This window comes from Lepidochelys olivacea (assembly GCF_965140295.1).
Source record: "Lepidochelys olivacea isolate rLepOli2 genome assembly, chromosome: 25".
Lineage (NCBI taxonomy): Eukaryota > Metazoa > Chordata > Testudines > Cheloniidae > Lepidochelys > Lepidochelys olivacea.
Genome location: NC_140435.1, coordinates 16149182 through 16159828, shown reverse-complemented (window position 1 = coordinate 16159828; position 10647 = coordinate 16149182). Strand labels below are relative to the sequence as shown.

General features: G+C 57.0%; 1 protein-coding gene across 1 annotated transcript; it reads right to left on the bottom strand.

Moving 5' to 3' along the window:
• Positions 1-531: 531 nt before the first annotated feature.
• LOC311513030 (cocaine- and amphetamine-regulated transcript protein-like) lies at positions 532-5005 on the bottom strand. Its single transcript, XM_084614574.1, has 3 exons — positions 4748-5005; positions 1770-1853; positions 532-729 (listed from the first exon to the last, which is right to left on the bottom strand). Exons 1-3 carry the CDS (start codon positions 4868-4870, stop codon positions 622-624), a joined length of 315 nt encoding a protein of 104 aa, XP_084470700.1. The 5' UTR covers positions 4871-5005; the 3' UTR covers positions 532-621.
• Between the last annotated feature and the right edge of the window lie 5642 nt (positions 5006-10647).

Below are 10647 nucleotides of genomic sequence, written 5' to 3'. Positions count from 1 at the left end.
AAGTCTCCATAGCTGGCTCCTATGCTAGCTTCCTCACGGCCTCTTGTGCAGGAGCCACGGCAGGGTGAGATGGGGCAGGAGAGCAGCGTGCTCGTGGCTGGTACCTCGGTGCCATGTTAGAGCAACCCCCAGGCTACTCTACCGACAGCCAGGGACCAAGCAGAGACACGAGAGGCTGCAGCCAGCAACCTCCCCCTCTGCACTGAGCAGAGAATCTTTGGTCACGCGTCTCCAGGCAGGGAAAGCGGGAAGAAGGGATGTGGGAAATGTAAGTGAGGCTGGAGGCTGATTCTCAGAGCTGCTGAGCCCCTGCTGGCCCCACTGAGATCAGGGGCTTGACACCTCGGAAAAGCAAGCCAGGCTGGCTTCTCCTAGCACCTTGCGGGGCAGCAAGGGATCAAAGCAATTACAAACTGTGCACAGAGAGCTCCTTCCATCGCAGGCACTGGAATGAGGGGGGAGCCTTAAGGGCTGTGAGGGAAGTGACAAGCTACATTTCCTAGCACAGGAGAAAAACCAAACCCACCTCCTGAAACAGGCAAGGTGGAGATATTAGGACCAGAAGCTGCTCCCCAAGGCCCCTTCCCCCCACCCCGTCCTGTCTTCGTGTTCCTGTCCTCCTCACAAGCACTTGAGGATGTAGAAGTTGCAGGCTGTCCCGCGGGGGCACTTGCAGAGTCTCCCGATCCGGGCTCCTTTCCTCACGGCACACGGCTCGCCAGCATCGCACTAGGAGAGAGAAGGGCCACTTGGGTTGGAACAGCTGGTCAGATGCCCCTGGCTCAAAGCTGCCGCCCGCCTGGCTGACAAGCCATTCCCAGGCACCGATCTGTCCTGTCAGGGCTTACACAGCGCTGCAGATGTGCATGGTACACGGCCCCCACCCCGAGAGCTCACAATCAACTCCCTGTAACACTAAAAAGAAAAGGAGGACTTGTGGCACCTTAGAGACTAACCAATTTATTTGAGCATGAGCTTTGGTGAGCTACAGCTCACTTCATCGGATGCTGTTACTCTGAAACCTCCCAGTAACACTGCAGCTGAGGCTGTCGGGTAAGGACCTTGGAGTAAACGGAATCGTGAGACTAGAGGATCACGAGGGACCCTGCTGGCCTGAGAAAGTACAAATCTAAGGCTGCCGAACAAGGAGTTTATATGGCAAAACCTTGTCTCGGGGAGCCACGTTGGATGTTGCATTGTTTGCATTTGGGTTACTGGGCGTTGTCCCTTTAAGAAGTGAGGGGGGCCCTCTGGACTGTGGAGTGTGTTTGCAGAGAGCTGGGAGATGGCTGGCCTGGTTCCAGAGCATGAGAGACCTGCCTGCATAACCGCAGGCAAGGGCAGAATGTGTGTGTGGGGGGGAGGGGGTTAACCGTATCTTTCAAGGAGCCAAATACCGGGGGACATGGGGCTGGGGGAGCCCCCATTGCTCATACTGGTGGGGGAACACGGGGGGCCGGGGGAGCCCCCCCCTTGCTCTCACTGGCAGAGGCACACGGGAAGTCTCCATTGGTCGCCATGGGAGCTGCTGGGGGCTGGGCCCTACAGAAGATTTGGCCTCGTCATTCAGGCTCCCAAGTGGGAGCTGAGCGCAGCAATCTGGCGGTGGCCGTGCCGAGGTGGCACTCGCAGCTGCAGGGAGATTTACTCACCACCTCCCCAGGGCAAAGCGGCCAGGTCACGTTTACCCCAGGCCTTCGTTAAAGCCTCGGCCCTGAGCCAGACATGGGCGGAGCAAGCTGCAAGGGCCCGAAATAAAGGCTCCTTACCGAAGGCACTGAGCTCAGCTTCTTCTCTATGGAGGGCAGCCTCTCCGTCTTCAGTTTCTCCAGCACCTCTTGGAGAGCTTCAATCTGTGGGTGAGAAAGAGCGAGTCGGGCGGGCACCAGTCGGGTGAGCAGGGCGCCAGGGTCCTTCTCCATCCACAGCCAGCACTGCAGCCCGCCGTGCAGTGGGGAGCTGAGATTGGTCGCACCAGCTATTAGCGTGGCAAGAGGATCAGCTTGTCACAAGCACCGGAGTCTTCAGCCACGGCTACGCTTATTGGTGCCATAGTGTAGATATTTCCTGCCGTGGCTGAAGGGGTTTCCATTCCACCTCCCCGAGCCGCAGTAGGCCGGTTGATGGAAGAATTCGCCCATTACCCTAGCAGCGTCGATACAGGGGGATTGGGGGTGGGGGGGAAGGTTGTCTTAACTCCATCACTCAGGTGTGAATTTCTCACGACTGAGCGACGGAGCTAGGGTGCTAAGAATTGTCTGTGTAGCCACTGTGAAAGTCAAGGGGGCTTAGGAGCCTCCAGTCACTGAGGTGGGCTGGAAAGCTTCACCCCGCATGGGGCTGCATAGATACACACGGGACATCTGCATGAACAGCATGGCTTGGCATACCAGTGCCAGCCTAAATCTAGCTCGTGCTGGTAACAATGGTAGTGTGGACATGGCAGCACGGGCTGGCAACTGGAGTACAAGCCCACAGGGGAGCCTGGGTAGTCTAGCTGCCCCGGCTACCCTCCTGTTGTTACCCACCCTAGCTAGATCAAGGCTAGTCCGGGTGTGCCGACCTGGCTGTAATCCCATTTCCTTGGCAGTGTGGATGGACGCTGAGTGAGGGATGGTCCCTGCCCCAAAGAATATTTGCACCCTGAGAGATTCAGTGAGTCCCCCGAGGGACTGACCCCAAAGTGCCAGCCCTGCGCCGTGGCCACAAGCCCGACCGCTTTACTTGCAAAGTCCCTGAATCAGTGTCTCGAGGGGATCGTTTGGGTGGCTGGAGCAGCCAGTGGCACCAACAAACCAGGACTGGTGCTGCCTGCGTTCTCTTGGTGCTTTAGCCTCAACCCCCCGTCCCAGCAGGGAGGCACATTTATTCTGCAGGTCCACCGGCGTTTTCCTGTCGCTTAGGATTTTAGCCATCGCTCCACAGAGGAGGACAGTGAAGGGCATGTAATCGGAATGCCTTCTGGGGTCTTTTATGGAGAGAGGTTGTTCTCTTGCCCAGTTCCATCTTCCACCCTCTGCGACCCCTTCACTTTAAACACCGGCTGGGCATCTCATGTATCTGTGCAACCTTGGGCGAGTCGCGTGGCAAGGCCCAGATTTTAAGAGCCACTTAGGCAGCTAAGGATGGAGTTACAGGTGATCTTGAAAACCCCACTAGTCACCTGTCTGCACCTTTACAAAGCTGGGCCTCACTTTGTGAAAGGGAGAGGATGAATTGTCTTTTCACCTCCCCGTTCTCTGTCTTGGCTGCTTAGACTGGGAGCCCTTTCGAGCGAGGACCGTTCTCAGGGCACATCTGTGCGGCGTGTGGCACAATGGGGCCCTGACCTTCGTTCAGGATTCTAGATGCTGTGACAACACAGTAAGTACCCTCCCTCGCACTCAGTACTTTGACGGTCCCTATTACTGCAGTATCCAAGTGCCTCTTGAAGTCGTATTTCCCATTCTACTACCCAGGACAAGCAGGGACCTCTGTAGAGCTCTCTCAGGTGGTGAGAAGGGATCTTTGTAGCTTTCCAGCCCTGTCCACTATTGTTACGGTAACTCCTTGAAGCTCGACCGCCTCTTGCTTCTGCAACCCTGGATAAAAGGCGGCCCAAAAAGGAGCATTAGATTCATATGCACTAGAACAGCCGTTTGCTGACAAACTTTAAAAAGGGAGACCCGACAAACAGCGTGAAAGCTCAGAAATTCAGAGCCCTGGTCCATATTTCTTGTTCCAATAGCCCACCTCCAGCACTGGACTGCTAGTTAAAAAGTTTAAAACATTCATTAAAATACCAGACCCAGAAAAAAATCACCCACTCCGATACATTTGCATCCAGGTCAAGAAATGAAAGGATCCATTGTGGGATCCATTCCGTTTCTTTATGCAGCAATCTGTACGCAGAGGCTGGGTGTGTTTTAATCTAATCATAGCGGCATATTTAGGGTTTGTTTCATGTCGCTTTTAACCAAACAACATCTCTGAATCCGTGCCATAAAAACCAATCAGCTTTTTAAAGAAAGTGCCTGGTTCTCATTGGACAAACCTTTAGCAAACCAACAGCCATGACTGATCTCTGGCTGGGCGAGAGCGGAGTCTAGTTGTCACTGTTACTTGGCTAGACCCGCTTCCTAGACTCTTGCTGGCCTGTTTGTTCTGGACGCAGGAAGCCCCTTTCTAGCTAGCTGAGCTGATTTCAGGGCATGCCAGCGCCTCCCGAGCACCGGTGACTTTATCCTTGCAATACCCAAGCGTCACCCTGGCTCAGCAAAGGACTTGCGCCCATGCGATTGACCTGGGGCGTGAAAGAGACCAGAGTACAGCTACCCTTGAAGCGGGAGCTGTGATTGCCAGCGGGGGTAGAGGTGCGCAGGCGAGCACCGACGGAACTAGTATGCTAAAACCAGGGGGGTTGCCACAGATATCTACCTCGGGTCCCAGGCAGGGCGGTGCTCGGGGCAGCTGGCTCGCTCAGAGCTAGCGGCCTAGGGCCGCGTGAGCTGGAAATAACACCTCCAGGGGTGGCGGCGGCGGGACCCGCTGCCAGGGGTTTTCAGTGGGAGCTGGGCAGGGCCGCAGGAAAAAAATCTCAGCCTAAGTGACTTGCCCAAGGACACACGGTGTCCGTGGCAGAGCCGGGCAATGAGCCCAGAGGCCCAGCTGAGTGTCTGAGCCACGCGCCCACCCTCCCACCTAGCCCTTGAGGAGACGGGCAGCCCCTTGCACGCTGCCCCCAGTCACAGCGTCCTTCCCCCCTTACCAGCTCCCTTTCTTCTTGGCTCTTGCTCGCCGGGCTGCCCGCAGCCCTGGGCCCCAGGGTCTCCTGGCCGGCGGCCAGCAGGGAGAGCAGGGAGCAGAGCAGACAGAGCCGGGAGCTGGCCATGGTCCTGAAGTTCAGGCGTGACCCCCTTGGCTCGCCCCGCTGCGGCAGCTCGCCGGCTGCTCCGTCGGCTCCGCGCGGGGGGCGGCCGGCTTTATGCAGCGTGTCGCCAGCTCTTTGAATGCGGAGCGACACCTCCGCAGGCGCCGGATTGGTGGAGACGGGCGGGGGCGGCCTTGGGGGGCTGGCCGGGGAGCTGGAGCTGGCTGGTAGCACCAGGCCTCCTGTGATGGATTTTAGCCTCCTGGTCCCAGGGCGCCCCCCCCCCCTTCGCCTGCCACCAGCCAGCTCCCCGCAGGGCGCAGTGACCCTGAGTGCCAGGAGCACCCTGCCAAGGGCTGAAAGGCAGCAACACCGCAGTGCCCCTGGGCCCCGGGCCCGGCCCTGGGCTGCCAGCACACCGCCAGGCAGGGGCCCTTCCGGGGGCTAAAGCTAGCCCTGGCAGCAGGGTAATTAGGCCTGGCTCAGCGGGAGCAGCACAAGCCAAGGGGCTCTGAACCAGCTGGGTTCTAATCCCGTTACCACCAGGTAACTGAGCCAGTCCCACTTTTCCTGCCTCAGTTTCCCCAGTCTGTACAATAGTTAATGATGCTTGAGCTGCCTTTGCGAAGAGCTGGAGCCCTGCGGCCGGGAACCCCGAGCGCTGGAGCCAGTTGTGGGGGAGGCAAAACCCCTGTTTCATTTAGGCCCTAAGCTCTGCAAGGAACCCAGCTCGACAGAGAACCGAGCGGAAGGGGCAAAGGCTGCTTGAGAGACAGGCAATAACTCAGGCTGCCTGGCTCAGAGAGTCTTAAGTAGGTGGAGACAAGGCCCAAGAGCTGCACTTAGCAGCTTAACTCCAAAGGGTGGAAAATCAATGGATGAAACGGGGCAGGGTTGGGACCCTGAGAGCCTCATCACAAAGCAATTCCGCCTTGTCAAGAAGCATCAGGGCTGATCCGCCAGGACGCTGTGTCCCTGCCAGTAAATCACTGGAACTGTCCAGCCCACACACATTAATGGGCCTGTGGGGACCAGCCAGCCTCTGGGCGGCCATATGAGGCCAGAGCACGGGATTTCCTCAGTGCATGGTGGGGGCTGGAAAGTGTCAGACAGGCCGGTGAAGGGATTTCTCTTTGAAGGCTACATCCTGGCTCATCCCTCAGTGCAGAGTGATGGGGCTCTGGCTGTGTGACGTCACCCTTCAGGGGCTCACAGACGTTAAGGTCAGAAGGGACCATTGTGATCATCTAGTCTGACCTCCTGCACATCGCAAGCCACAGAACCTCACCCACCCACTGCTGTAATAGACCCCTGACCTCTGGTTGAGTCACTGACGTCCTCAAATCACAGTTTAAAGACGTCAAGTTACAGAGAATCCACCATTTACACTGGTTTAAACCTGCAAGTGACCCATGTCCCATGCTGCGGAGGAAGGCGAAAAAACCCCCAGGGTCTCTGCCAATATGACCTGGGGAAAATTCCTTCCCAACCCCACATATGGCGATTAGTTAGACCATGAGCATATGGGCAAGTCCCACCAGCCAGACACCTGGGAGAGAATTCTCTGTAGTAACTCAGAGCCCTCCCCAGCTAGTGTCTCATCTCCGACCATTGGAGATATTTGCTGCTAGCAGTCGCTGATTGGCTACACGCCATTGTAGGCTGTCCCATCAGACCAGGATCTAGGGGGAAACTGTGAAAGGGCTAGGACATCCTGTCCCCGCGGGCTAGACATACTCCTGCTTGGACCACAATAGGTGCGTCTTCACTGGGGGGGAAGGGCTTGCAGGACTCACATTAACACCTGCAAAGTAAAATCCGAGGGCCGATATGGCAAGCTATAGTTTTTACATGAATTAGTAGGTTGAAGTGCAGACACTGGGGGAGTGCAAGGCCTGTCCCTTTAAGGGCTCAGGGCCAGCCAGTCCTGTTTAGTCAGCCCAGCCTGCCACCTCTGCTGGGCAGAGGCCTCAGGAGGAAGCCCGGTAGTACGGGCTGGCGGCAGAGGGGAGCCATGGGGCTGGATTTGGCTGGAGGGCTGAGCTGCCAGAGTGGCACTAACTCCTGGGCAAGGCCCTCCAAGAAGGGGCCAGGCCAGCGCTCGGTGTCCCCAGGAGGAGAGAGACCGTCATGGTCCATGTTGTACTTGGTGTCCCAGCGGGGAAAAGCCCAGGGAGTCAGAGCCCCACACGGAGCAAGACCCATGAGCTGAGCCCAGGAGGGCCAAAAGACCTTTGGTTTGTTGACTGTGGACTAATGGCAAAGTCGGGGTTTGCTTTGGGAGCTAGACAGTCCATCCCTTCCAGGTACTACAATGCTCCTTCTACACAACGAGTGAGGGGTGAATCCCCTGCTCAGGGGCACATGCTCTCTCCATGCTGATCACACAAGCTGACAAGCTAGCGTGAGTATAAATAACCTTGTAGCTGCGGTGAGCCATGCTGAGCGTGTATCTACCGGTGCCAGGTGGACCTGTCCCTGGCATGGCTCAGCCGTGCCCCCAGGGCACTACCATGGCTACACTGCGACTTATACTCCTGTTTGCTCCACGAGTGCACCCACACACGAGCAGAGGGATCACGCCGTAGCGTAGATGGAGCCTGAGCCACCTGGGCCAAGGGTGAGACCAGGGAAGCCCCAAGAAGGTGCAGGCCGGGGAATCGGTTCTGTGCACACGGGGCTTGAGCTGGGGCTGCCAGGGAGCCGAGCATCAGCCTAGACCTGCAGAAAGAACAAGGAGGACTTGTGGCACCTTAGAGACTAACAAATTTATTTGAATATAAGCTTTCGTGGGCTACAGCCAGACCTGCTAACTGAGGAACTACAAACGTATCAGGCCTCACTAGGATTTTGCCCTGTGTAGTTCCCACGGGTGAAGACAAGGCCCAGCAGCCCAGCGGGAGGAGGAACATTCCTCCGAGGCGGCTGGTGCCGGCTGGCGCTGGGCTCTGCTCCAGGCTGAGTCCCGGGTTCCTATCACAACTCGCGGGCGCTGAGGAGGTACGTAAACAGCCCGTGCGCGGCCACCGAGCCGGTCACCCCGCAAAGGGCCCTGGTGCTGCAATGAAATTAACCAGCCAGGCTCCCCCGCCCCAGGACATCCCGCAAGAAGCGAGCAGCATCCGACCCGCACCTGGGACTGAGCAAACAGTGAGGCAGGCTTTCTGCGCAGCCGGCAGCCACGGGAGCAGCTAGGTCTGCGCACAGCCCCTCAGCCACCGTCACCCTCCCAGGGCAGGGGCAGCCAATTCACTGAGCCAACATTACTCCCCCCTCCCCAACACACGACGTCTCAGCCTCCTGTCCCCTCCCCAACCAGGCACAGAGCTGAGCCCAGCAGGTCCCCGCAAACAGCAGATGGCTGCAAGCTTCAGCCACGCTGCGGCTAGGGAGACCTCAGCTGAGTAACTGTGTTTGTCAGATTCTGGCAGCGCTGCCTCTTCTCCCCTGCCCCAGGGAGACCTGTGCCGAGAGCCGCGCTCGGCCCTCTGCTCTGGCTGGGCAGATCAGCCCAATCTAGTGGCAAGGAGTTCCCCACACCCAGCTGGTTTCACCCGGGCCAGTGTTCGGGGAAGGCCAGCTGGAGAGCAAGGCAGCCCTTTGTGTAGCTAGGACAGTTACTTTGCAAGTGGGCCTGGGTGGGCGCCTTCCAAGGGGGAGCTGCTGAGACTCAAGCAGCTGCGGGTTTCAGTTCCTTTGCAATAGATTTGATGATATTTTGTTTCACTCTTTGGGGGCAGGGGTGGGGCACTAGCGGCTGGGGAGCAGGGAGAACAGGCTCCTGCAGGGCCAGGCCCCGTGAGTCATGGGCAGGCATGCCCAGCCCCCCGGCCGGCTGTAAACACGATTTGTTTTGCTGAGTCCTTAATGGCACCTGCAGCCGGGCCCCGAGCCATAAATCCTGGCAGCAGGAATAACAGCAGGTAGCCGCTGAGCGCTGGAGGAATCAACTGGCCACCCCCAAAGGGGGGCGGCTCCATCAGCCTCTCACGGCTCCAGCCCCCGTGTTGTGGCTGAAGTGAGGATCAGGAGCAGAGGGAGCAAGCAGGGGCTGAGGGCAGATTCCCTGCTGGGCCCGCAAGCTAGAGCAGCATTGAAGGGGGGCGACCCAAGGCTGCTGCTTGCTGGTGAGGATGCGAGGCTGGGAGTGCGGAGGACGTTACCTGTCAGCTCTGTGACTTGGGGAACCAGGGCGCAGTATCCAGCCTGTCTGACTCATGAAGGACACCTCCCTCCCCAGCCTCTTGAACCAAAACCCATCAGAAGAAAGACTTACAAAAAGCAATGACAAGGCCGTGGGAGACACCTAAACCCCTGGGACAAGGGTGACAGAATTAAGGGAACTCCCCTAGCCTCATCTGCATCGAAGATGGGACAGGGAGGCATCTCCATTAGCGCACAGACTGGAGAACAGAGATTTCAAGGCAAGAACCGCATGGAACTCAGGGACCAGAAAGGCAGGGAAGCAGTGCATGATGGGGGAATCTCTGCTCCAGATGTTAACGAACCCACCTCTGCACACACCCAGCTCTGTAGTTATCAGACCAATTCGAGCAATAAGTCCTTTACTGGCATCCAGAATACTTAAGCTGCCAAATTGCATTGTGAGCTCCCTGGAAGGAACACCGCCCATAGCCAGGAATGAGCAGTTCCTATTGTCTAGCCTGAACAAAACTTTGGTATTCTCCCTTGAGCCATCAGTTTACCCACAAACAAATCAAGTGTTCTCCCTTGAACCATTGTTCTTTCCCGACAAAAACCCTGACCTACGCTCAAGTTCTCTGATGCCTGGATCCAAAATCTGCATCAGTTCCATTGGGACTTCATCTTCTCCTGAGTGATCGTGCCAGGGGCTCTGCCTGGCTCCACCCCTCCGGACCCTCAGCTACCGCCACCAACTTGGACCCTCGACCGATTCCAGCTTCACGGAGCGATGAGAACCCAGCTCTCTCTTGGTGCAGCCTTCTGACCTTGACTTGTGTGATCAGTTATAGCTTTCTAAACCTGATTTTGTAATCAAATTTCAGCTAGATTTACTATTGTAACTGTTTTGTTTGTTTGGCTCCCCTTGTAGGGTTATCACCTGGCAATAAATAACTTTTATGGTTAAACTGGTTGCTTCCCTCCCTCCCTCCCTCCCTCTTGTGTTTTTGGCTTCCCCATTTGCTCTTCAGCAACTCTCCTCGTACCTAAACTAAGATCCCTGCAGCGCCCAAAACTCCTGTGGGGTTTGCTCATCAGTGGGTTATGACCAAAACAACTGTAACGTGGAAGTGGGGATAGGGACGTGCTGAACCTGGGGCATAGGAGGGCAGCAGCTTGGAAGAGCTGCTCGGAGGAGCCTGCTGAGTTCAGGGACATATAAGGGGTCAGTCAGACACGCGCTGTAAATGTGTGTGTGTGTTCGTCTGATTTGGGGCTGCAGGACCCAGCCCTGGGGGCCCTAGGTCCTGCAGGATACCTCCATTGGGAGGGAACTTGCAGCAAGAAGAAGCAGAGCTCCATACAAAAACACAAGTAGGACACTGATAGAATTACAGAACCCCGCCACCCTCCAGAAGAGTAACCCTCATAAATGAGCATACCCCAAAGTAACAGGCAAATCTGGAAACAGGGAGATTTAAGGCACCAGGGCAAATCCTTGCATTTTCTAAGGGCTCATGACTGTACAGGCAGGACAGGGACTTTGGTTTCACCTCCAAGCCAGGCACAGAGAGAGTGCGGCCCAGGCCTAGGCTCACAGGCCCTAGCAGGGCGAGGGGCCCGGATCTGACCCTGTGCTGATGCGGAGTCGCACC